This window comes from Hirundo rustica, chromosome 2 (genome assembly GCF_015227805.2).
Source record: "Hirundo rustica isolate bHirRus1 chromosome 2, bHirRus1.pri.v3, whole genome shotgun sequence".
In the NCBI taxonomy this organism is placed as follows: Eukaryota; Metazoa; Chordata; class Aves; order Passeriformes; family Hirundinidae; genus Hirundo; species Hirundo rustica.
In genome coordinates this window covers 98,733,653-98,760,737 of record NC_053451.1, presented here as the reverse complement: position 1 = coordinate 98,760,737, position 27,085 = coordinate 98,733,653, and the positions used below count along the sequence as shown (strand labels likewise).

The 27,085-nt window shown below is 41.2% G+C and overlaps 1 protein-coding gene across 1 annotated transcript in view; it reads right to left on the bottom strand.

Annotated features, from left to right (window-relative positions):
- Positions 1-11,841: 11,841 nt before the first annotated feature.
- The window catches only part of TBL1X (transducin beta like 1 X-linked), a 139,602-nt gene continuing 124,358 nt past the window's right edge, over positions 11,842-27,085 (bottom strand). The window contains exons 11-16 of the mRNA XM_040055295.2: positions 22,754-22,875; positions 21,255-21,329; positions 19,225-19,352; positions 18,061-18,226; positions 17,193-17,294; positions 11,842-16,128 (exon numbers count right to left, since the gene is read on the bottom strand). Coding sequence (XP_039911229.1) covers positions 16,102-16,128; positions 17,193-17,294; positions 18,061-18,226; positions 19,225-19,352; positions 21,255-21,329; positions 22,754-22,875 — 620 coding nt within the window. The 3' untranslated portion in view covers positions 11,842-16,101. The remainder of the gene's footprint in view (positions 16,129-17,192; positions 17,295-18,060; positions 18,227-19,224; positions 19,353-21,254; positions 21,330-22,753; positions 22,876-27,085) is intronic.

The window sequence follows — 27,085 nt, the reverse complement described above, 5'->3', positions numbered from 1 at the left end:
TTGTCACTTACAATCGATTTTCATGAATTTGGTTTTAATCTCTCTTGTAACCCCCTTATGGTAGAAGTGTCTTTTGTTGAAATAAATGGACTATTCATATGTTGGGTTTTTAAATGTGTTGCCTTGCTTGTCTTGCTCAGCATAAAATTCCTCACCCAGAATTACAGCTCAAGGATTTCTGAGGCACCATCATTTCCAGCCTTTACAGACTGGTAAAGCATTAGTGACAGCAGGCTCTGACTTAAGCACAAATATTTCCTGTTTGTGTAGATGCTCACTGACATAGTCTTCTTTTAACTTGTGTATATGAATTTTTGGTGTGGTTTAATCTGGGGAATTGAAAGGCTTTATTTTAAAAAAACTGAGCCTAGCACAGGCTCCACAAACATTTCAGAACAAAGATTCCAGTTCACACAAGGTCCAGGAAAAAATAAAGCTTCAAACTAATTTTTAGTATGGATTCAGTCTGATCTTTACATGCACTTACCAAACAGGACTGTGGCTGCTGGGGCAGGTGCATTGAGAAATAACATTTGCATAAAACACTTCCACGCTCTGAGTGCTCATCAAAAAACAGAACAAGTAGAATCAATAACCCCTTCTCTGATGAGTACTCTGGTTTATACCATCACGTGCTGAATGAACAGCAGACATTAAATCCATTTTCCTTATCTTCTCAGATACAGGTCTTTTGTGTAGTGCCCTAGGCACCGACATCCAAACAATTCCCCAGATTGGTTCAAAGTTAAGAAACAATGATGACCATGTCTACTCTAAGCTTTTGACTTCATATCAAAAGCAGAAGTGATATGATTTGCCTGGTTGTGCTGGAAGCTATTTAGAGCACAGTTTGACTGATGGTATGGTGGAAGCCCTTGAGCCGAAGTAATTGCCCTTCTCTTCAGCAGGTGACCAGGGCTGGGCTTTAAATCCTGCTCACTTCCACTTTGGCTGAACTTTCTTGGCTGTTTCCACCTTTCTTTTTCAACACAGTTCAGTTCCAGCTATTGTTAAAAAAAAATTAAAATAATAATAATAATAAAAATTAAAGACAGATGAAAGGTTAATGCAAAAATAACATGAAGCTTAATTTCTGGGGTTACTCAGGGAAGCCTGGGGAAGTTTAGAAATTCAGGATCAGCAGAAAAAATACTGAAAAATATTGACTGGCTAATTAAAATATATCAGCTTCTTGAGCTACTTGTTTGATATGATTGGACATTGAAATGATTGGACAACTATTTAGGCAGATCATTACAGAGCTGTGGTTGGTTTGTAGCAAGTCTTTTACATTGTGCTCTTTGGAAACCTTTCTGGCTTTATGGCTTTTTATTTCTGCTCTCCTTGTCAGATCTACTGGTAGATCACCAGACCCTTTCTTTTCATCACAGTCATTTGTTACCTACCAAAGTATGAAGAGACAGCACATCGACTTATGAGCAGATTATACTGAGCCTTTTGAAACAGAGACCATTTTTCAGTGCAATACTCATCACAGCTGGGGTCAAAAGAGCAGGAAAAAGGTGGAGGTGGAATTGTTAGTAAACCTTTTCATATGCTGTGGTGTGAACCAAGCTGCGGAACCTTAAACCAAAATAAACAGTCTCTGGCTTCACTGGAATAATGGTGTGGCACAAAAGCACTTGGGAGGCGACAGGCTGTGGCAAGAGGCCTTTCGAGGTGATGGAATGAGTAATCCCTCCCTCCCTTCACTGCTCCAGGGCATTTGTGTGGGACAGGGACAGAGGGGATGCCCCAGTCCTGGCCCCCCAAAGCTGTGAGCAGCCCCAGAGCAGCACCAGGTGGCTGCTGGCACTGGAGCATTCCTCTTTGGGGACAGCATTCTGCAAGGGCCGGCCTTTGCTCCTCTCCTCTTCTTCTTCCATGGTTGTCATCGGGGTGAGTAGGTGTGTCTGTGTATTAGTAATCTGGTGGCATGTCGTCAGGAAAAACTAGGACTCATCTGAGAGATGAGTAAGAAGAAAAGAAAGAAAGAGAAATGACCTAATTTTGATGTATCTAGAAACTGATATGGGGCATTAGAGAGCACACTGACAGAAGGTTTTGACTTATAAAAGAAGTATGTGTGAGGACAGCCTCCTAACCTGCTGCCTCCAGCCTCCAGGAGGCATTTCTTCACCCTTGAACATTGGATGATAATTGATTCTACTCCCGTGTAACCATGACCACATTTGATTTTGCCTTACACAGACTTGTTCTTGCCTAATTCAACAAATCAGGCCTTCTTCATTGCCTTCTTCAAGGATTGCATCAAATGCCCCTCCCTTCCCACCAGGAATATATGTTTGAGGTCCATCTCCTGACTGTCTCCACGCCATGTGCTGGCTGCATGCGTGTGAGGGGGCGGCCACAGGCCACCCCAGCCAGCTCCATCTCGAGGGAAGAGATGTCCTCCAAGGGTCAGCAAGGGCAAACGACAGTCACCACACCCTGAGCAGCACAGCTCTGACACCGACACGACCACTGCTTTCTAAAGTGTGCCACCCACTGCTGAGACCCTTGTGCTTATCAGTGCACAGAAGAACACCCTAGCTTTCATTCTGATGGTGATTTGTGTCTACTCACTTGTCATGAGGCCCTGGTGAGAGTGGGAAGTGCTTGTCTCTGGCCTGCGTGTTTGTTTTGTGAGATGTGTTTCAAACGTGGCTTGGGTTAACAAGGGAGAGCTCTTGTCAGTACTGAAGTCCATCAGTCTGTGGCCTTCATCTTACTCCCACAGTCACACAGCTCTTCCCTCCCGGAGCAGGAGGGCAGCTGCTCCTCCGGAACAGCGAGGTGTGACTGAGGAAAAGTAAACAGAAGTAAAACTGGATCAGATACTGTCTAAGAAAATATATGGAGCTAAAGTGTTGTTTCATGAGTACAGAAGTTGTCACCAACAGCTTCTTGTATTTTGGTTGTATTAGAGCACAACAAAGCCTTCCTGAATTTATGAAAGGGAAAAAATGTTAAATAAAGTTAAAAAGTAGTTGAATCCATGCACTGAAATATAATTAGTGTAGAGGAATCACATAAAGACGATCTTTTTACATACAGGACAGTATTGCCTGTATTAAACACTCTCCTGGCCTCCCAGCCAGCTTATCAAATCCAACCACACACAGAGTAAGTTCTCTCTGTATTCACCAGAACTTATTTTTAAGCACTCAAAGATAAAATGAAAACTTCTGGGAGAAGTGCCTTCTCACATCCTGCATTACTTTCTTAAACACTCCTGGTTGTTTTCTGTTGGTGGAAGAAGACATATGAAACTGTATTTGACCTGCCAGCCTCATACATTTAATTACTATTTTATTTGGCCAGATGCTCAGGCTAATTGCAAAGCTGAAATATGAGCACTAATAAAATAATAAACAATGTGAATAGGCAGATTTCTTGCATACCACAGCTCTGCATTTATGAAGTGCACCACATGTCTGGATAACAAAATCCTGGCTGCATCTCTCATTAAGCCCTTCTTCTGGTAGACCAAATACATGAAGCTAGAAAGTGAAATGTTAAATGTTATCCCCCCATCCCCTGGATAACCATACTTGACTTATTATCACGGATACACAGAGGCAAACTTAAGTATAAGTTATCTGATCTCAAAAAGCTTTTCAAATTTTTATGGAATCTCAGGTTTACAGTAATCCCAGAGGAAGATCACTAAACCGTGGTAGGTGAGATAAGACAGGTCAGATGATGTCTGATTATTAATTTTTTAAGGAACAGACATGCACATGTGTGGACATTAAAACTGGCAGCTGAAAAAGATGCAGTCTTACTGAAAGGAAAGTAGGGAACAGAGTCAAGTCAGGAACTCAGGCATGAATCTGTCTTCCTGGTTAATATTCCCTAGGATATGCTGTGAGCTGTATGGAAAGTTGGTTCTCTTACTCCACCTTTCTAAGCAAACTCTAAATCATTCACAGCACTAAAGTCACATGGGGTTTTGTAGGTAAAGTTTTCAAAAGGCTGAGAAAATTCGAGCACACAGCTGTGGGGAAAGCATTCAGTGATGAAAGTGATGGGAGAGGTTTTGCTGCACCAGCATCTCTTTGTTGCTGGGTTTCATCACATTTTGGGGCAGCAAGAAGCTTTTGAGGCTTTCAGACTTTTCCTCAGGGACATTTGTGTCCATGCAAAGCCATGCCTGGAGATGAGAAGGCTGGTGAGGTGGTGGCTCCCTATTGCCTGGGCTCCGTCCTGTGATGCGTGGCGGTACCAAGGGCACCGTGGGTCTTTGTGTCCTGGTGTCTCACTGGGATGAAATTCAGGCAGACTCTGCCCTCAGTTCTGTGGATAGGAAATTGGGTCTTAAGAGGTGGAGAAGAGCCGTGAGGGATTGAGATGTGTTCTTCCCTCTGGAGAGTGGGAGAATGGCAAGTATGTTATAAAGACAACCTTTGTTGATGAAGCCTTTTCCTATCCTGGTTTTTCACCAGCTTTCCACAGCTGAGAGGGACTCAGAGGGTTAATGGAGGATCCTTGCCCTCCTGGTGGCTCCACAGAGGTACCCACCCACCCGTGCATCTTTGAGCCTCCTGGAAAGTCTAGAGGACGTGTAGACACCGTGGGTGTTGCTGTGCTTACTGAAGAAGACACGTTTTAAAGACATGGGTGTAAAACAACGTGGTTGGTTTTGTGCAGAGTGAGGAATGAGCTGTGTTGGGTGGGGTGTCCTGGCAGCACCCTCCCCCCTCAGAGGGCACCGAGACTCAGGACAACATGGAAACACTGGCAGCCATTCATTGCAGCTATAGCCACATGAGAGCACCTGCTCCTGGTTTGCTCCTCCAGCTGATCTTGAGTGAATTTCCTGGAGGGGAAGAAAAAAAAAAAAAAAAAAAAAGGCGCAACAACGCAAGTCCCTCCTTAGGCAAAAGCACTCCCCTGAACGCCAGACTTTATGCGGCAATGAAACGTCCTTCCCCCTGCCTCTGGTCATGTGGCAGCATGTGACAGGGAGCGCAGCATTCTTCTCCCCAGCCCTTTCCTCAAGGCACCAGACTTGCCTTGCTGGGGGTCAGAAGCACTCCCCCAGCCACACTAAGTGCTCTGGGTAACCACCCAGCTCTGCTAATGCCTCCTGTCAGGCAGTCAGCCTCCCCTAGGAATGCAATTACACCCAGAGCAATCCCGGGGAGCCTAGATAAGGCAGCTTTTCCCTTAGCTCCCAGGGGGTTTATAGTCTGAAAGCTGGGATATCCAGATTCCTTCAATTTAATATCTGAATTTAAAATGAAAAAAAAAAAATAATGTCTACCTTAGCAAAATGCATTTTGCCAAAGACAAGAGACTTTTTTATAAGCATCTCCAAGTGCAATAGAGGCCTTTTACCCTTGTTTGCCGGGCTCTGTCACTGGGGATTTCCGTGACTTCCCTGGAAGTGAGGCCAGTGTTGAGTGACTGGAAACCCGTGAAAGGCATGAAGGGCTGAGCTGAAGCCGCAGAGGCTCCACGAGGAGAATTGTTCCTCTCTTCCAGATGTCTCTCTCAGCTCCCAGGGAGCGGGTATCTGCCCGTGCCTAGCTGCTGCCCCTGCACTGTGCTGACGGAATTCATTCCTCACTGAACCAAAAGAAGGGGGAAATGCAAGCAACACTGGCCTTGCTGGCAGGAGACCCCTCGCTCCAGCTTGGCAGTGCTTTTACAGGGGGCTCCCAGCGGGGCTGTGAAGGATGGGCTGGGGGCTCCCTGCCTGTCCTGTCAGCAGAGCTGCCCGAGCACCAGCCCCTTAGCCTCGGGTCTGTAAAACCTAAACCCCCATGTGTTTGCTTGTTTGTTTGCTTGTTTGTTTGTTTGTTTTTTCATGGCAACATCCTAAAATATTAGTATTGTTGTTACACTTCTGGGAGACAAAAGTGGTATGCACTGTCTTAATTAGTTTTATGAAGGTATCATACTGTAGATAGCCACTTAATGGATTCACTTGATTCCAGATGAGATTCTAATCATGCCTATGAAATTGTGGGATGGCCTCTTGCTTTGCTTCTGCAGACACTTGTGAAAGGAACTGATAAATATTGAGGTACAACTACACCAAAACCTCAGATGTCAGCATGTGCACACATCACAACACACACATAAGTACCCCCTAGGTTTTAGATTCACAGAAACATCATTTCTGCTGACGGATAAACAATAAATTAAATTGTTTTGTTTTAGAAATTTTTTGTTTTTCTTCTCCAAATATTATTGCATTTTAGTAAAAAACAACAAGCACCCCAGAAGATACTAGTTGTAGTGATGAACAAATATTTTAAGAAGACCTAAATTTTAATTAAAATAAAATTTTAACATTCAGTCCACTGCTCACAAACATCCTTCAAAAACACCATCAAAAATTCCAGCAACATTTTCTCATAAAATTGCCAGTGCATTGTCTTCCCTAATTATTTTTTTCAGGGCTATTTTCCAATGACAGTTGAGGTGTTTGTTTTGTTTTTTTTTTGTTTCATTTCAACCAACTAAAGCACCTATTTACAACATGGGCCTCCAACAGGCCGCTGTATAATATTTATTTGAGACAGGCAAGTCCAGATATTACACTTTGCATTTCAGAAAAAAATCCAGATACACAGCACTTGCTGAGCAATAGTATCTTCCCCAGCCCAAAGCATGCGGAGTAGAACATGGAGAAAAAAAGTATTAATGAATTAGGCCAAAGTAGTACAGGAGGAAGCAAGATGGTTTTTCATTCTCTCAAATTAATTTCATTTTTTTATTAATTCCTCCACCAAAGGAGGAATGAGCACCAACCCTTTTGTGGTTCAGACACGGGAAGGAGTGGTTCTAGTGGCAATATGTAATAAAATAAATATCTTCTTTTCTGCTAGAGGTGCTGCTGTTCAGTTCCTACTGGAAGAGACTTGGCTCAAGAAATAGATCAGGCCGTTCTTTTTAAAGCAAATACATCAGGCTGTTGGTTTTTTGGTGGTTGTTTTTAAAGTAAAAGTTGTGTAAGGTTTGTGTAAGGTTTGGTGAACTGTGGGACAAGTCCTCAGCTTAGAGCTGTGCACAGAATAGTCCCTCTCTCCCCACCTGCTTGTGTCTCTGTCAGTGCAGAAACCAAAAACCAGGCAGAAATGTGCTGTTTTGTATGGACAAGAATGTTGGTTTTTTATTGGTGAGGGGTCTTCAGTGATGTATGCAGTTAATGCAGTCTCCAGGGGGCTGGTGGAGCTTGTACAGTGATGAGTAAGGCTGGTTTTTCCCATACCAACACCTTCAGTTTCCACATTTGCATCCGGAGAAATACACCTCAATCCATGGTACAGAGTCCAGAGAACTTTTTAAAAATTATTTTGTAGCAACATATTTTTTTACCACTCTGCATAGGAGATCCAGGATTTTATCTTAAAAACTTATGTAGCTTGTGTGTGAAGAAATTTTTATAGCTCTTACTAGAGTCTTCATCAAAGTCTCTGTACTGAAGCAGACCTAAGTCAGGATGCCACTCTAAATGTCGGTGGATTAGAAAGATTACATTTTTAAAAATCGCTTTGATATGTATTCTTTGATCAAGTCATGAGACCTAGGCCTTTAATGCAGATATTAAAAAAAAAAAAAGGATGTTTGTATGGACTGACTGAAGCACAGACTCTCTGCCTTTGTGCGCAGTGAAATGACCGTGTCTAATCATTCATCCACTCACCTTCCTCCACAGAGGATGACAAATTTCTCATGATTCTCCCCAGAGCAGCCTCTGGGAAAGAAGCTGAGAAGCAGCCACTGTCCAGGGCTTCAAGGGAGGAAACACCATGCTGAGGGCTTTTCCCATCAGATCTCTCTCTTGGCAGTCAAAGTTGCCTGTTGTGTGACAAGGGGAGATTTTCTCAAACCTTTAATGTTTGATTACTCTGCCAACGCTCTTGTAGGACTCAGATTGACAGGTTACAGAATAACACTCTTTATTAATGAGGTTGTGACAGGTCAGGGTTCAAGGATTGCTGGGGATAGTGTCTGACTGAAAAAAAAACATAATCAAAGCAACACATAATTCAAAGCCGCAGTGACAGGCTCCAATCCTAATAAAATGTCAATTGATTAAATCAGTCCATGCTCATGGAATACAGATCTTGCCTAAAGGCATCTCCTGTGGGGGAGAAGACAGGTTCACCCCATCAGCTGACCTCAGAAATTACCCTGGAGACTTCCCTGACTTCTTCCCATTCTTAACTTAGTTTTATACTATTTCTTTATATTTAGGTGGAGATTGAGTGACTCAGCCACAGCCCTTACTCGCTGAGGGGTGGTTGTGCCTTGGGGGTGGGTATGTCAGCACAGTACCTGAGATCCCCTTGGGGTGGGGAATGTGGCACCCAAGGAGAGGGATTTTGCCATGGCGCTAATTCAAGGGCTTCTTTATCTCCCTTGTTTCTCAGGTGCTACGCAGATTTTCAGCTCGCAAGTACCAGCGAGTTCCCTCCTCCGCAAAGGTCTGGACAAATCCTGGCTGTGGTCTCTACTCTGCTCCATCCTCCATCTAGTTCCCCTCAGATTGTGTTGTGTGGGAGAGGTCAGATAGGCTCACCATGCTCCATCCAGGGAGTAGCAGCTGGATTTTCCCTGTAACTTCTACACTGTTACCTTTTTACCCTCAGTGATCTTCCCGCAGTGCCCTCACTGACAGCACTCTCTGCAGGCACTCAACAACTTTTTGAGTCCAGTTGGCAGGACACCACGGCTGTAATGGTTGCAGGATGTCTCAAATGCCCTCCTAAGGGTCTGACATTTCTGTCTTTCTCAAGAAAATACACTGAATTTTTAGGAACTGTAACACAATGTGTAGGGATGATACCATGGATTTTCAGGAGCCTAGAGAGGTAATTGCCCGTTTTGGAACTGCAGAATGGCAGCGCTTTGCATCCAAATCCATTTTTGTCTGTTGTGGATTTGACTGTGATGAATTACTCAATTACTCTAGTGAAGGACGAGGATGTCAACTTTGTCCCAGTATTTAATGGGAAAGATAGGAAAGTGATGAGCAGAATCTTTTTTTTGATCTCTTGTACTGAAACAATGACTAATGAATTACACGGTGAAGTCAAGGTTTCCTCTTTGAAGGTAAAAGATGTTAGACCTTGCAGCCATAGAAGAGGATATAGCTGCTTTCCTGCAGCTATTAGGTTTTGTATTCTTTCGGGTTTGTGAATATATTCAAAAGGAAATGGAAAAAAACCTATCTCTAAGGAAACAAAGTTCTTCCTTCCTATTGGGAAAGGAGTCAGCAATGATGATAAATTCCTTGCCAAGTGAGTAATTTCTTCACTTACAAGACTTTAAAGCTTTAAAAATTACATTTTGTACCACAGAGCTTCAATACGAAATTCCATGTGCTCTTAATGGTCAGTGCTGATCTCACCCTTGGCTGGAAATGATACACAGAATGATGGCAGGGAAAGGAGCTGTTTTGAGTGAGATGCTGCAATATTACATCTTCCCAGAATAGCTCTAAAAGTACCCTTAATTGTACTGCACACTGACAGAAGTGAGAAGCAATTGTTTAGGACTGCTCGATGCTTCCAGTGTTAGTTGTCACATAATTTTCAGGCTAAGTAAATATATATAGAATAAATGCAGGAAAACGAAACTACAGTTTTAGTTTGACAGTTATACACTGTCTGAAAACAAGCCTGAAAATAACATGACAAAAATAGGACCATCACATAACATTTATTTAAGAAGCGGGTAAAGTGAGAAGTTTTATATAGCACTACCCCTGAAGCTCCAGCCCTAATGTAGCTTTTTCCTTAGCGCTCATATTTTTTATTTTGAGAAGTTGTTACGAAGACATTGGTGCTGTGCAAATGTCAGAACATGAACTGACACAAGTGTCATGAAAGTGCATTGCATTCTCTTTCTTTGAATATATGATGTCTTGAGGTGCTCATCAGCACATCAGCTTTTCTAGCCCCTCTGTCTTTCCAAATGTTATATATTCATCCTAAGTTAACGCTCTGGGTCCTTGGACACCTCAGATCTAGATGATGCAACACACAGGACTGTGTTTGTTCTGAGCACTAATTCCTTTTGAAGGCTTTGGACAATCAGCCTTAGCTCAGGTCAATGAGCCTCTTACATGGTCACAAAGCAAGGACCCCATTTCATGTTGAATCCCCCCCGAGTACCATGGAAACCATTTTGTGGAATAAATCCCACCCAAAATTGACACAATGCTCAGCCCGTTAATGCTAACCAATCCCCTCCCCTTGTATCCTTTCAGGTCAGTGCCTTGAGCCCCAAGCAGAGAAAGGAGCCCATGGAAGCTCCTGACAGGGGATACGATGACAACTTTGCAATGAGTGGAATATTCTGAAGTTCTTCAAAAACTTCCAACTGCTCAAACAAGGCTGAATTTTAGCCTGGCTGGATTAAAGAAAAATTAACAATTTACTTTGATCAGAACTAGAGTCCAATTTATTTTATAAGGGGAAACTTCCTTTTCAGGAAACTTTTTTGAAGGAAACTTTAAAAAGTACTTCATCCCAATCTTACTCAAATTGGTTCCTTACCAGCTGCATAAATTTCCAATAAACACAGCATGGGAGGAAATAAAATCAAACAGTAAATATGTGATGTGAGCAGCCATAAAGGTAACCTGATTCAAAGGGAAAAAGTACTCAACAGAAGTCTGCCAAAATTCTGGGAGAGAAATTGCCAGCCAGCCTGGGAGCTGTGAGCCTGGGGACCAGAAGCATCCTTGAGAAGCACAGCCAGCATCTCTGAAATGCAGGTGGGTGCCAGAGACTACTGAGGTACCCTCAGAAAGTGCAAGTCCAAGGAACTGTAATAGTAGCATCATCTGAAAAGCTGAAAAATAATCTGGAAAAAGGGGATAACATCGTGAGAAAGAATGTATTGGTAGGCTCCACTGGCTGTTACAACTGCAAGAGCAGGACAAGTCCCAAAATAGAACTGAAATCATAATCTGTTGAGTGTCCCAGGTGAAAACCAGAAATTAACTGCATTCATTGGCTGCTCAAAGTGGTGGTGTCCTGTACCCTTTTAGGCCTCTATGACAGAGAAATGATTTTCTGTCCAAATAAGCTTCTCTCTCTCTTCCTGCACTGCACATCCTTGCCCCTTCCCTACACAGGTCTGCAAGACCTTGGACCATTGTTGGGGAAACCTTGCTGACTCCAAACTCTTTGACATGGATTGTATCTCAAGCCTGGTGCTCTACTGATCCCTCACTCAGTCCAAGCCTGGGGCTGGTCTGTTTTATCCTCCCATCTCTGGGATGGCTGGGCCCCTTCTGAGATCTACAGCTTGGTGCCTCATCTACGCATGTAACTAACCTATCCCCAGTGTATCTGCTGTTGTATTACTGCCAAGTCTGCCTCAGTAGTAACAACTCAGTTGTAACCTGTAATATATATATATATATATATATACACACACTCTTAATTGCTACTACTATTAGGTGCTGCTGTATTTGATTGTTGCTATAAATTTATTGCTGCTGTATTGACTTGTTGCACCAATTCTGCAGACACTACCCTGTAATAGCTATATGTATATACCTACCTACCTACCTACATACATACATATATATATATATATTTGCTTTCTTTATTATAGGTGCACTTGTTAATGATGAGTTGTGTGGTGTTTGAGATAATCTGTAATAAAGTAAAGAAAATTAGAGGCAAATATGCCCTTTATACTACAAAATCCCATGGACCCATGGTCAAGGTCTTTTAACACCCACAGGCCAGTGACAGCACACCACAACTTAAGCTGTGTCACAATTTCAGTCACTCAACCCCGGCTCTCATACGCAGGATGCAAAACAGCCAGAAAAGAATAAGGAACAACACGCACAGAATTCTCTAATATCAAAATATAGCAATTTATTCAAGACACTGAATATGATCTGTTGATTCTCTCCTTAAAACAAATGAGCTACAATACACAAGGTGAATTTGAAGAAAGTGTGGGTGGGGGAGAAACAAAATAAGAGTTGATGTTGTTTCAACAGAACCTGGGAAATGCTTAAATGAGAACCAAGTCTGGCTGCAAGTCTGACACAGACAATAAAAACTGCAGAAGCCAGAATTCAGAATTTCAGTGAGTGGCTGAAAGAACATTTCTGCAATTGACAAAGAACCACATCTTTTAAAAAGGCAGTAAGAGGAAAAAAAAAGGAGGAAAAATTAAAAAGGGAAAAAGAAAAAGAAACCCAAAAACAAAGCAGACCCTTACATTTGACAAAGTGCACTTCACTTGGCTCTAAAATTAGCTATTTTTTCTTTTTTTTTTTTTTTTTAACAAATTAAAAGGAAATTTCTAAGATGTAGCATGGGGTTAATGTGTGTATAACCCTGTAAGTTGGGCCCTTTATTGCCCCATAAGGGACCCAGTGTTTTCTACATAAAAGATTCAGTATCCTTCTAACCCACAGAGTATAGTGGTTTTTCAGAAACTGGGTTATTTTCACTTCCAGGCCAGTTCCAGACAGCCAGCAATAATAAAAATCCAGCGAGTCTCTGGATGGTTTCACAATCCTGTTTGGTCACTTTGGCTTTTCCATTTTCTCTTCTGTTACAAAGAACTATAAACAAAATTCTAGGAAGAAATCTTATGAAGTCCCCTGGGCTGTTGCTTCGTGCAGTTCAGTTGCAGGGGACTCACGAGGGGCTCTGCCAGCCTGGGAATGCTCCGCTGCTGGAGGGGAGGGAGAGCTCCCAGGAGCACAGTGCTGCAGGTCCAGGCTGAGACATCCACCTTGAACGACAGCCTGGAAAAGCCTCTCTCTCCCCAAACCACGTCCTTAGGTTAAGATTCACCTTTGCAACTACACCTCCTGCCTTCTTAACAGCTCTCATTTCAGCTGAAAACTATCTACTACAGCGTCTTCCAGGAGTTTCCAGTCTTCAGGATTTTGTGGAAGGCAAGAAAAGTGAATTTTCTTAGCTCCTCATATGCACTGCTTTTAATTCTGATGGTCCATATAGAAAACTTTCTGGAGCAGCAGCCTCTCTCACACATGAGCTTTGCAAACCAATTGATATTCAAATTTTGTTTCTCTTGGCTTGTTACCTCCATGTAGCAAGGAAAGTGGTGTTCTGACAAATTAAAAAAATGGAAAAAAGGAAAAGGCATCACGGACATTGCCCTGTTATCTACAGTAGCTATCCTGGGAACAACTATGAATCACGGGTGGTGGAGCCAGCCAGTCATGCAGCGTTGAGCAAATTAATCTCTTCAAATCCTGAGGTCTGGCCTATTCAGGTGTCACTCAAGGGACAGAGGCAAAGCCAGAGCCCCATCAGAGCTGCCCTCCCACAGACCGGCAACTTCGGCTTGTTATTCTCAGAACTGCCACCAAAAAGCAGCGCAGGAATTTAACCGTTTACAAGCAATGACTTCAATCAAATCATTGTCCAAACCGTGCTTCATAAAACCACGCCTTTGTATTCAAGTTCAAGACTCTTTGAGCAAGTCCTTTTTTAAAAAAAGTAGTGACCTTAAATTAGCAGGTACTTGTGGTTATAAGAGTGCAAAACTGCCACATGGTGATCTACAGCCATGCTCTTGGTGCAAGAAACGAAAACCAACACATTAAAAGCATTTAACACCAAAAATAATCCTTGATACTGCCTGGCATCCAGTTACTTGAGATAAATTACAAACAAGCCTAACTATCACTAGTAACCAAAATCCCGCAAAACTGTTTTCATCTCAGGACTAACACTTGTAGCAGTTACTCCTTTCCATTCTTTTCTCCTTTGCAAAGGTGTATCTTTAAGAAATGCAGCTGAAGCTGGCAGTGGCTAGTTCCATTAGGACAAGATTCCCCTCCGTATTGCAAGCATACAAGGAAGAAACCTCCAGAGAAAAGATGGTGTTCAGATTCCACAATGGTGCCCTGGAGCTCCGCAGGTTTCGCAACACCAGTTCAGCCCAAGGGTTCTGGACTTGCTCAGACCAATTCACACCTTTCAGCAGCTGTGGTCAAACCAAGGGGAAGATGCTGGGTTACAGCAGCTTTGGGCAGGAAGGTTCTACATCTGTTAAGAGATTTGTGGCCTGTTTAGACTCCTACAGATCCTAGCCTGGGCCGTAGAGAGGACACCTGCGTGACTCAGCCAGTTCTGAGGATCTAAGTTGTGTCTGACACCACCCCAAGGCTGCCTTATAGTTTACTGCACTTTCAGTAAACTCTGCCTATGTGTCCTTCTTTGCATTTGTCATTTCCTCAATTAGAGTAATGCAGTCTTCAGCTGGCATCTGTGCAGGTGTCACGGCTGCAGTAAGGAAATCCTGTCCAAAGGGGAAAGGTGGTGCTTTGGAACTCTCCATCGTCGTTCTGATCGTTTCACCCCCCACAAGCTGAGATAGAATTTACGTATGATGTCATCACCCAATGAATTCATTGTCTTCTGAGCACCACCCTGAGGGCACCCTCGAGGCTAAACCTGTCTGGTCAGAGAGTGAGCCTCCAAGTGCAGACCCAGGGCTTTGCAGAGCAGCACACACATGGTGCCAGCAGCACCACCTGCTGCAACGGCAGAGCCTTCTTGGGGTGTGTGGTCCACGGATGGACGGGAGCTTGGCGAGAGTCCGTTCTTCAACAGTGACAGATGCAGTCAATATATTTCAGTTCACCTGGTCCCAGGGGTAAAACCTCACTGACTGACTGGAATAATGAATAGTGGAAGACAGCACTGCTCAGCAAGGCCACCGGCAACCAAACCCACATTCTGTCAAAATCTGAACCAGAGGAAAGAAGATACACAAGCAATTTCTCCTGGTTACTGAAAACAAACAAAAATATAGACTAGAGAAAATGAAGGCTATATTTATAGTCTCAGGCTTCTGAATCTCTTTGAATAGGTTTACATCATCAAACAGCCATAAAAAATGGAATGAGACTGAGTAAATGGCTGGCTGCTGGAAAAGGACTTTAGTAAAGGACTGGTATTCCTTGGTTCAAACACCGTTTTTTCTTACAGCACTTTCTGAGAGAAGAGAGAAAAAGGATACTGCGCCTTTCATGTTCCCTGGACTCTGTGTCATTCTCTTTGCTTGAATTACACAACTGGTTTACATTTTGTGGCCATTTTAGGCTTTTAAAACTGTTTAACATAAAAAATATTTTTTTTCCAAAAATACACTGGGTTCTTTCTGTTAAAAGTCATCTTTCTCCTGTAAAAATCTTCCCCAGCACTGCATTCTTATATAAAGCACTTATTACACAATTTGCTGAAAGTGCCCTTGAGACGCTAAGATCTGAAGCATGGAGGATTTTTTTTTCTTTCAAATAGAGAGAAAGAAAGAAAAAGGAAGATATAGAAGAGAGGAGAAGCAGTCTGTCAAAAATTTTCATTGTCATGTCCACCTGGCTGCATCTATGGGCATAGAGGGAAAAGAAAAAAAAAAGAGGGGGCAAAAAGAAAGAGGAGAAAAAAAAGGAAGGAAATGTTGGGAGTGGAAGGGAGAAATAAAAGGAAAACAAAGTTTCATCCTAAGCCTGGGATCCTCCAGGCTGTAATATTCCAGCTGATAGAAAAACCACTGAACAAAAAAAGTAGTCTAGAAAATAGAAAGTGTTGTGATTACAAAGTTGAGCATTTCATCAGTACAAACTGGTCTTTGAACGTCCTTTGGGAGAGCAACTGTAGTGTCCAAATTGGAAGGAAAAAATACAACACCGCATGGAGGAGGATTTTTTTTTCCCTTTTGGTTTATCACAGCATTTTTCTTTTTTTTTTTTTTCTTTTTTTTCCTTTTTTTTCCTTTTTATTAATTTTTTTGGCACAGCTTTTTTTTTCCCCAGCCATCAGAGCAAGTTCTCAGACGCAAACCAAACAGTGCAATGCCTAGCTGGTGGCTTCATGCTTCCAAGGCTGAATGTTCCAGGTGGAAAACATTCCCTCCCCCTCTGAAGTGACAAAGTTTTTACTCCTTGATGAAGGTTACGGACAAAATACAAGTCACCTGTGGTCAGGGAGAGTCGGTTTCACGGTACACTCTAACTTTGTTCAAGTTTGTACAGTTCTGGAGCTGTTAAGAATAGTTTTGAAGAGTGCTTCTCCCCACACATTCACTGCTGGTCCATTTTGAAATTTCTTCTAGAAAATTTCACTTTTACTTCCGCAGATCTAGAACACAAACCTGCAGAGAGAAGAGCCCGTGTTAAGAACCATTTGTGAAGGTGATGTGGAAATCCCATTTATGCACTCTGTACACAGGAGGACCAGCCCCACCTTCAAATCAGCCTCTCTCAAGTACTGGTTTACAGGCACACAAGTACAGGAACAAACTGACATGGCAGAAAGCCCAAGTGAAACCCACACATTTAACATTTAGCTGGGCTTTCACTGGTTTACAAACAAACATTTTGGTGGCACATGCCATAAGATTATGGGATCTATTCAGTTGCCCAAATGTCCACTTCCAGTTTTGAAATATATCCAAAACAGATGAAGGCTTGGCAGGCATGACAGTGGATATGTGCCCATTTGGAGCAGCTGTTGGGAGCCAGGCATGGCACTGTCTGAGATGGCACAACTAAGCTCAAACAACTGAATCATGTCATAGGTGTCCCCTTTGTTAAAACCAGTTGAAAAATACTGTTCCAAAGTAGTTATGCCAGCCAGCCATGTGTGTCCTGCACAAGCTGATCACACTACAATTGATTTTTTTTAGAGTGACATTAACAGCAAAAAATAGTAAGGAATAATCAGTATCTCCATGGCAGTATTTCTCCTTTACATTACAAAATCTTTGGGTATCATGCTGAAAATTTCCTGTTTTAGTTATTCCTGTTCAAGGGAATAAGAATATTCTTCTGTGGAATCAAACTCTGAAAGCCGCAGGATAACTGTTTGCTACAGAGTTGACTGCTGTGATCTGCTCTTCATTAAAACTGACAGATAATGACAGAAACAACATTACTGTTGTTCTTGTCAAAAATTTAAAAGTCATTCTTGTCTTCAGCAGTATTCACCTCTTCCACAAGCATTCTTCATTTCCGACAGGAACGCCCCCTCCTAGTATTCAAAACCTTTCAAAGCAGGAGCATTTTTAATGCACTACACAGAGATACTTATTTGTGTCTTGAGCTGCCTCTGCCTTCAGCTCTGTCCCCTGGAGGCAAATATAGCACCCTGTTTTTTGTTGATGCTCCCCAGAAAAGAAATCTCCACCCAACCTCTGCAATGTTTGATGATCCTTACCGATCCGTCTGATGCGCTTGCTCCCACTTTGTCTCCTCTAGCATTCCAGCAGACTTCAAAGATGCCCCCGGTGCCTCTGTAGCTATGTACTAGACTTCCACTCTACAAAGCAAAACAGCATGTGGACATTGGATACAGAAGTTCCCTTTCTTTTTCTCTGTCATGTGGCACTACGTTAAAAGGGCGAGCTATTCAGATCACCCAGCTATGGCCACCTCCATATCGTGAGGGAAATGGGTTAGGAAACAATTAGGAAACGGGTTTTTGTAATGAAGAGCAACAGGCTCCTCCAGAAACAGTAGGACCCTCAATACATCTGTTTTTGTCAACTCTGTAACAGGAAAGGCCTGGGGAGTTAGGTTGATGTGGTCGTCTCTAAAGCTGGTTGCTAATTCAGGTTGTGAGGCACCAGTATCCAGAATTACATCTGTGGAACTATGATGTCCCACTTTTCTAGAGAATATCACCAGTACCCTGCCTGTACATCTTTGTACCTGTATCTCCTCATCACAAAACCTAAGCCAGGAGCATCAGATTCAAAGCTGAACTCAGTTTGTAACTAAATAAAAGTATCCTGTACTTCTGATCTACACCTTTGCTTCAAAAAGCTGGTGACCCAAAACAAGCTACCTGTTTTCATGCATGCTACTTGTTTTGGCATACAAAGCAGACCAAGCAGAACTGTTCTGGGCAGTCACCTCACTGCACCTGAGTGACTCAAGTGCCATGGATTTGTGCTGGCCAACACAATCAGGTTCAACCTGGCAGGCCGGTCACGCGTGACCCAGCTACACACATTCTTCATTTAAGCTTTTGCTATTAATGTGTCATCTAAACCAGATGTGCTCCAAATGAGGCAAAGCAGTACCTGAGTATTCCATATATGGACACATTTGTCAAAGGACCCGCTGGCTAGGTACTTTCCATCAGGACTAAAAGCTACACTGTAGACAGGCTCTTGATGCTTTGTTAACGTATGGATGCAGACTCCTCGGTCAACGTCCCACAGCCGAACTGTGGAATCAAACGAAGCACTGCAAGAAGCATTCAAACACAAGAATATAATGATTTGGGTGTTAATCAATTTGCACTGTGATACTGTATATGTTGTAAGAGAATACCACAGCTTTTTTTTTTATCCCTTGGCCAAGCAAAACATAGTGTTTAAACAGAAAAGCTAAAATGTACCACAGCCTGTATGGTTTTATCTAAAGAACTACAGCTATAGAACTGAATTCTTGTATGAGGACCCTTAAGGCCTATCTCTAGGTGTGCTATACATAGCCCTAAGAAAGCCAAGCTACCCACTTTTGAGATTCTATCTCTTGTTATTCAGTAAGGTCAAATATATATTGTCATTAATAGCATAAATGGGTCCAGAGAGATCTTACTCCTAATGGTTTCACCATGTTTAATGAATTAGCATTTTATAATTCTCTAGCACTGTGGTTCTTTTTCACTTTGTTTCAGTGATACTTTTTGCTACATTCCATTTAATTCCCAAACTGTAGGCTTGGAAAAAGGCAAAGGAAATAATTTGCATTAAAAATAATAATAAAATGATTAACTCCAAGAAAGTGAAGTTCTTCCACGTCCACTCCCAGATTAAGGAGTAAATGAAACCATTTTCAATGTAACTTCTCCCTACACTGCATACTCCATGAGCTGACCTGATAAATGCACAGTACTACCAGCAACTGGCACTCTACAAGTAAATGTATTTCCTAAGCTCGAACAATTTTGGACAGACTCTCAAGTGGAACTTCAAAGACTATCCAAGCTTTTCTCTATTAACTAAGAAGGCTACCAAAATCTTCTCTAACCATCCAGGTGAGTTACATGACCCCAGTTAGAAACCATTCCAGCTGCCTGAATCTTGAGAGCACCTGCCTCAAGATCTTCACTCCTAACAGCCTGATACTTTTTAGTGGAATTGTCTGCAGGAAGACTGATGGCAAAGTGACAGTAGGGTTACATGTCAGAAAGACAATCCTTCTCCTTGGCAGGCAAGAAAAAGAGGTGTATTTTTTACCTTGCTAACATGATGTTGGAGTTTGGGTTGCTGGTGCCTGGTCCTGTAGGGCTCCATTTGATAGTGTAAATCTCTTTGCTGTGAGCCTGAAGGTCATGTACACAGGTATCTTGCTTCATACTCCATATCTGAGTCAGAGAAATAATGAAGGGGGAAAATGGCAACATCATTAATCTCTTCTCAGCTGAATTATTTCAATTCTATGTTATTCTTACCATTTGTTTATTTGAGATCTCGACTCATCTGAATACACATAATTTATTAATGCAGCAATTTGGCACATACATTAAAATAACTCCAATAGGGGAAGGGGTCACACATTTAACAGTATTTATCCAATACTAGAACTAAAGAACTGCTGTACTTCCAAGAGCCTGTAACTATTTTCACGCAGAAGTTTATCTATTTGAAGATGTTTAACCTGAATTTTATTTACACATTGCAACAGCAGTCATTTTAAAGAATGAGAAGAAAATTGCAGCAACTGCTTGGAACACAGCAATTTTCTCTTATGCTAGTAAAATTTTCCTTTTCCCCCTGAACTCCATTTGTCTCCCTCATGATTTTACCAGTACAGAAGATGGAAGACAGTCAGCTGCTTCTGCAGTGTTACATGTTCAAATACTTCAGGGTAAGATGAAGAATATGCTCAACAGAGATGACAGGTAATTTAGTACCTCCTCTCTTCAGCTAACTGAGAAAGTAAGATGAAGGACTTCACAGCAGGGAAAATAACTCAAATTTAGTCAGTCAGTTCCAGAGAGATGGCAAAAATGTAGCAATGATTTAACTCAGTTGTTGTAAGTCTGTACCATGAGAATGATGTGCTCTTATGCTGAATTCCCATCAGTGTACCTGAGACTGCTTCTGGAAATGCTACACAAAGCTCAGCCACGTTCTATGGCTGACAGGCAGCATGTTCCAAGAAGTTATAGGAATAGCTCATGAATTCCAAAAATAGAGAAGAAAAAAGTTGGAGAGGACTGATTTACAAAGGAAAAGGAAGAAGAATAATTGCCTTAATTTGCTGCATTTCCCATCTCCGTCACTGAAGGTTTTTTATAAACAGGTGAGGCCAGGGATAGCAAACCACTGGCTCTTGTGCCAAATTCAGTGGTCAGGAATTTGAACTGGTAACAACAACACTGAACCATGGTGGTTTTTAAAGCACACCAGGCAGCTGGAACCAAAAAGATGTGCTACCACTGGGTCAGGATGTTTGAGCAGAGCAAGAAGAGTTATGCAATACTGCTTTGTGGCAGCATGACAGGCAAGGTGCTCCCTTTTGCCCAGTTTCCGTAAATTTCCAGCTCTGTCTCTAGCCTGCAATAACACACCTGGAATCCAGAATGCTGAAAACCTCAGTGGGGATGTGGCAAAGACAGAGCAGAAGTCAGTCTACCAATGAAGAGGAATATTCATAATGCTGACATTCTCTTAGCTCTCATCTTCAAATTCTCCTGCTCTGCTGTCTCAGTTTCATGCTAGAAATATCCCAAACTTCACCTGTGTTAATCAGCAGCGCAAAGAGATCTGAGTCTTAATTAACACAACCATACTGCAAGGAAACTATTGCGGGCACAATTCTAACCATAAAACCAAATCCTTCCTGGGATATTTGCTTTCTTCAAGGAACCAGCATAAATCAACAGTCCAGCAGGAGGGCTTTGCTATAACAACATACAACTACTCCTACACTCACAGCCTTCATTTGATGTGGCTGGAAAAGAAAAATGAGAAAGGGTTTTGGGCTGCTGAACTTCTTTATGATCTATACTTAAACTATGACTTTTTTGTGACAGTGTCACATCGGTCACATAACACTTATTTGGATAGGATGCCTCAATTTCCCCAGTGTTTGCTTCCCTGTCTTCAATCTTTCAGATTTGCCTCAAGAGATATGGGACAAAATAGAAACTTCTGTTCGTGCAGTTTGAAGTGATACAGTACCATCATTCTGGAGGAAACTGAAAATGAGATATCATTTTTTGTCCTTACTTTTTGAACAACAGAAATGGAAATTTTTTTACCTTTAATGTCATGTCATCGGAGCAAGATGCTAGTAGCATGCCAGAGGGGTCCCACTTGATTGCATTCACCTCGTTCTGAAATCAAAGAGTGATTTTATTAAGCACACGTTCCAGTTACTGCATCGTACTGGGCACTCAGCAGAGGGCACTCAAGGTTTATGCATGGAACAAGTTCACCCACAAATTGCAGGGCTGAATGCTTTTAGGGGGGAACAAAAGCAGTGCTGCCTCCCCAACATGCTATTTAAGTGGCATTTTAGAGGAGAACCATCCTGTGCTTGTGAACAATACACATAAACAATCTTCTGATGTGTGTTCTGGCACAAAGTTGTTTCTATCCTTTTGTCATATAGTAGGATTTAAACAAACCCAGACAGACTGATGATACAGCATTAGCTTCTTTTAACTGGGGTATTTCCTTCATTGATGCTCTGGAGACCTGGTGATACAAGTTTTCAACAGAAAATACCGATACTGGTGGGGTGTGAAGTTTTGTGGACTTGATAATTCTTCATATTGTAGCTCTACAACAATGCTGGTCTCTCTAAAGAGAGGTTTATGTGTAAATGAATTCCATGATGGAATATTAAACAGTTTAGGATGCTTTCTCTATCAGTCTTTCTAGCACTTTCTAATTAACTAAGCCTAGTGTAACCCCTTGGTAATGAGTAAGTTTGCCATGCTCTTCCACAGCTACAGGTAGAGAAAAAAAAGTTTTATAGAAAGGTAAGGACTGTTTTCTTAAAAATATAAATTGATCCATTCTCTCAGTGAAAACAATCCTGGAAAATATTTAAATTTTGCTTTATACATTTTACAAGTTTCAGTAATAATTAAAAGCAAGCATAGATATATTTGAAGTGAAAATTTGGATCACGTACAAAATGGTGCATTTCATATAATCATAAAAAGCATCAGTCTATTGTTAGAAATTTACAACCTGCCATAAAACATCAGTTCAACCACAGACTAAGATAAAGGTCTCCAAATGCATAGTTCTGGAAGCTAACATCCAAATTATGGGTCAGTAAATGATTGCAGTTTTTCTCACAAATGAAACCTAGAAAAAGTAACCTTTGACAGTCATTAAATACCACCAAGAAAAGAGTAGGGAAATACATCTTTATTATATCTTATTAAATTAAATTGATTCTGAAACTGAACAATGGCTGGAAGTAAACTGTTCGCTCCTTATTCATAGTTCTCATTTAGTAAAGGAAATTAAGCCAGCAGAAAACAGAATCTTACTGGTGAATGTCCTTAGTCTGCAGCTCATGCTACACAGAAGCACTCTCACTGTTCAAGCTGGACTTGTTGCCTCCTATGGTCATTTAGAACATTCTATCCCTTCCCACTCACCCTCAAGGAACACGCTTTCAGGGGAACAATGGGGTGTAACAGCTTTGCTGCCAGAACATACCCTGCAAACACATCACCTGCCATCATTGTAACATGCTGCGCTGACTTTATCACTAACATTTCGGACTTCTCAGACTTACTGTGTGTCCTTGAAAGGTTTTAACGGGACGATCACAGCCAAGTCTGCATACATGGATGCACATGTCAGTACTGCAGGAGGCAAAAGTAGTGTTGTTCTGCCAGTCTACATCCAGAGCAGGAGCTGTGAATACAACCAGAAGGAATATCAGGGATCATGACAAAGAAACAGCTATCCCAAATCACCTTCCTCCCATTACCTACCTGGATGAAACAGACTACAGGCTAGTTCTTGGTCTGTCACCTGCTGCCTGTTACAGGGCTGATAGGGACTGTCTGAAGGGCACAAATTATTTTTTCTGGTCCAGTGGATAATCTGGATACTTTGCACGGCATTTACTTGTGAGAATCTTTTAGGCTAAGTTACATTAAGAGGGGGCAAAACACTACCTCCCCCTTCTTTGCTCCCAGCTACACACATCATGGGTTATGTCTAGCATTCATCTGTAAACCAGTTCAGTGAAGAAACTGGAAGAAAACTAATCCAGAAAAAAACATGGATAATTTCCTCTGGGTTAGACAAGCATGTTCCTGTGAATGCCAGACACAGCACATGGGAAGGTGCAGGAGCAGGTGGCTGTGTCCCTTTGCACTAGAGCTTTATGCAACCTTTGATACAAACCAATCATTCTGCGCAGACACGTGGATTAATAATACTAAAATTCAGTTTAATTTGCTTGGGGACTGGTTTTAGGCAGGTACATTGATCAGCCTCATCTGAAATGAGAGGAAGAGTTTCAGTAGAGGGTTTGGCATTAACTAGCACTGAACTAACAAAACTCTGGGCACAGAGAGCATCTAAGTAGTGCCCGTGTGCCACACATACACACACACAGAATACAAAAAGAATGGGAAAAATTCCCCAAATGACTCTTCCAGCATGTCACTGCAGAGTGCAAGCAGGAGCAGGAGGGAACTCCTGACAAACAGCTTGCTTGTGGTTTCTATGCTGCTTGGGCTTTTTCCCTCAGGATAGAGTTTAGCTGCCCTCCAGAGGATGACATAAGACTTGCTAAAATACAGAAATCTTCATTCTCAGCACACTCTTGTGAGAAGCAATTGTGCTAGAATGATACCAGCATATAGGAAACAAAATTGAATCTCTTCCTGGCACAGATAACAATGCAAATTTATCATTAAAATGAGACCAAGAAATTCCTTACTCAAAAGTGTTTAGAAAAAATACCTTGGTAATACAGAGGTGAAAAGATATCTGTTCTGACAAGCCTCTTACATTTAAATATGTTTTTGCTATTTTAACTTTTATTAACTGAAAAACGAAACAGATCCATATCTGATACCGTCTGAATCATGAGGTAGCTCTCTAAATGAGAATGAAGGGCTGACATGGTTTCATAGATAGGCTTATTTTTTTTTTTTTCAGTATTAATGAAAAAACTCAATAATTCTGTATGACAGGTCAGGAATTACTACCTTGCCTAAATATAAAGGAAATTCATGTAAGGAAGGCAGACTACTTTTGAATTTTCCAACAAACATGCATGAGGATAAGGAAACCATAGAAGATCTTTCTTTAACTGCCCATTTGTCTTTCTTTTTGTACTACAAGCTTTACATTTCAAAACAAACAAAAAAAAATCATCATTAATACCAATATGCTCTCAGGGCTAATATCTAGTATGATATATATGAGTCAAAAAACAATTTTCAGAGAGCTCTTGGCACCTAAAGCTGTGGATTTACACTGCAGAGTAATTTGAATCATAAAGTGCTGATAATTAATACTGATACATTTATTGGTGTGCTCAATCCTATGTTTACTGGATAAGTAACTATATAAAAAGGTTTGAAAAAAATCAACCAAACATGGTTCTTGATGCAAATAATCAAATTGCCAAAGTAATCCCAAAACCACAGGATACTAGCCAATTGCATAAAAACAATTAGAATATAATATCATAATAAAAGCAGCAACAAATCCTTTAAAAATGCAGCTAAAATAAAGCCCCCAAATAATAGTGTTACATTAATTATCCAACAATTTATGATTTTTCAGAACAAAATTAACTGTGATTCAGAGCACTTAGATCACAGAATCACAGAATGGGTTAAATTGGAAGGAATCTTAGTTCCAGCCCCCTGCCACGGTCAGGGACACTTTTACTAGACCAGATTACTCAGAGCTCCATCCAACTTGGGCTTCTCTGGGCAGCCTGGTCTAGTGCCTCACCACCCTCACAGTAAAGAATTTCTTCCTGATATCTAATGTAAACCTTCTGTCTTTCAGTTTGAATCCATTCAACCCTCGCCCTGCCACTACCAGACAGGACAACTAGATGGTTAAAACTGGGTTGTACAAAACTCTTTTGGTCTCAGTTTAACAACTTGTTCCTGCAAGCATAGACATCAGCCTGTATCGATCAGGAGATATCAAAATTGGCTAATTTAGCTGCTCTTTAAAGAAATAACTTTTGCGATTCTGTATTTTGATCAAATGCCCTATGATGATTCATAATTTTGCAAAAAAAATATGAAACCCTAAAAGATACTTATCTGTATAGTTACATATTTTGACCAAAAAGCCTTAAAAATTACATGGGAACATCCATGACATGGAGGCCTTCAAGACCCAGACAAAGGACTTTTCCTTATGTATTTTAAGATGACAGTTTTGTCCATGTGGTGTAAACTAAACCAATTGTTGTAAAGAAGCAGAGAGTAAAAAAAGCATTATGTTATTCCCAGACCAACTACCTCCAGACTTCAAAGAAGTACGTGTTAAAGGAAGTGAACCATGCCTAGACTAGACTTTTAATTGTTAAAATGCCACCTTTAATCCTAGTGTAGACAAGATTTTCAGCTTCCAGATATGGAAAGGAATTTGCTGTTAGTTTGTCCTGGTGATGCAAAGAGGACAAGGTGAGGTCTTTGCAGCTTTAGACTTGTGAGAACAAAGTGAGTAGAGAGTCTGGCTGACTTTAATAAGGTTTTGTAGGATATATGCTTTCTCCTATCAAAAATTTTCTTAACAACTGCTTTACTTCCCTCTGAAAACATATGAAATAGTGAAAAATAAATTTAAAATATTAGCTTCTCCACATCTACACTTCAGTTGTGTCTCATATTCCAAAAACAAACAGCATATGCAGTAAGACACTTTTTAAAAAAAATCTTTTAATGCACATGGACATATTGCACTGGTAGATATAGCTGAGTTTTCAACTTGCTAAAAAGGGGATGGGGTGATTTGTCCTTGATGCACAGCACTGCTAAGACAGCTTACATGTCAGTGAACGTGATTCTGAAGGGGCAAACCAAGTTCTGAATCCACAACTATGTAGATTACTAGTTAGGGATCAGAGGACTAAGAGCCTTATTAACCAAATCACTCAATGTGCACAGTTTGCTGTTATGAAACACTTACGGTAGATGAATAAATGCCACATTGAGGAAATTTGTGAGCAGACACCAACTCCTCTAAAGTGACAGCTGCATTAATAAATGAGGAGACGAGAGACAAAAATGCAGAGTATGGATTTGCTGTGTCCATGGACATACTTTTTCTCTACTGTTGAAGAACCATTTAGGTTGTTACTGCATATTAATCACATCAGTGTAAATGTGAGAATAAGAACAGTTTGACTGGAAAAGCAAGTGCAAAATAATGTTTAGAATTAGTATCAAAATATGTTTTTAAACACCATTAAGAATGGTGTTTAAAAAGCTTGTATTTAAAAATGGATTAGTTACAGCAAACTAGGAAGATGAACACCTCTAGCATCAGAATCCAGAGTGTTCTCATGGTTTTACTATACCCCTTAAAATTCGTCACTATGACAATGTATCCACTTCAGATCATGAATTCAGCCATCATCTTACAAGTCTGGTCTCAGGTGAATTTCAGATTATGTCAATGACTGTTACTCAAGATTACTTAGCAGTGACATCTCCTGTCTTTTTGAAACAGATCTACAAGTAACCATTCAAGTAGTGTTTTGGTGCAGCAAGGATTTGAAACTCAAGGCTGGCAACTGATTTCCAATAATCAGAGAAAGTAAATATTGAAGAACTTCAAGGTAAAATTAAAAGCTAAGAAATTCTGAGGATCTTTGTGAGTGCAGTGGTGAATGCAAGGTGCATGAGAGATCTGCCTGCTTCTGTCTCAAATCAGCTTCATTGAAACAGGAGCAGAGAGAATGGAAAAGATTCCAGACACCTCCACTGAAAGCTCTCCTCATGAATCACCACCTGGTACTATACAAACACATAGATAAAAACAGGACTGCTCAGCTAGGTAGACACAGCTGGTCTAAGAACCCTCTCCTAAAATCAGTTTGACTTTCAAAGCTGATTCTCACAGATGTGTGTCTTTC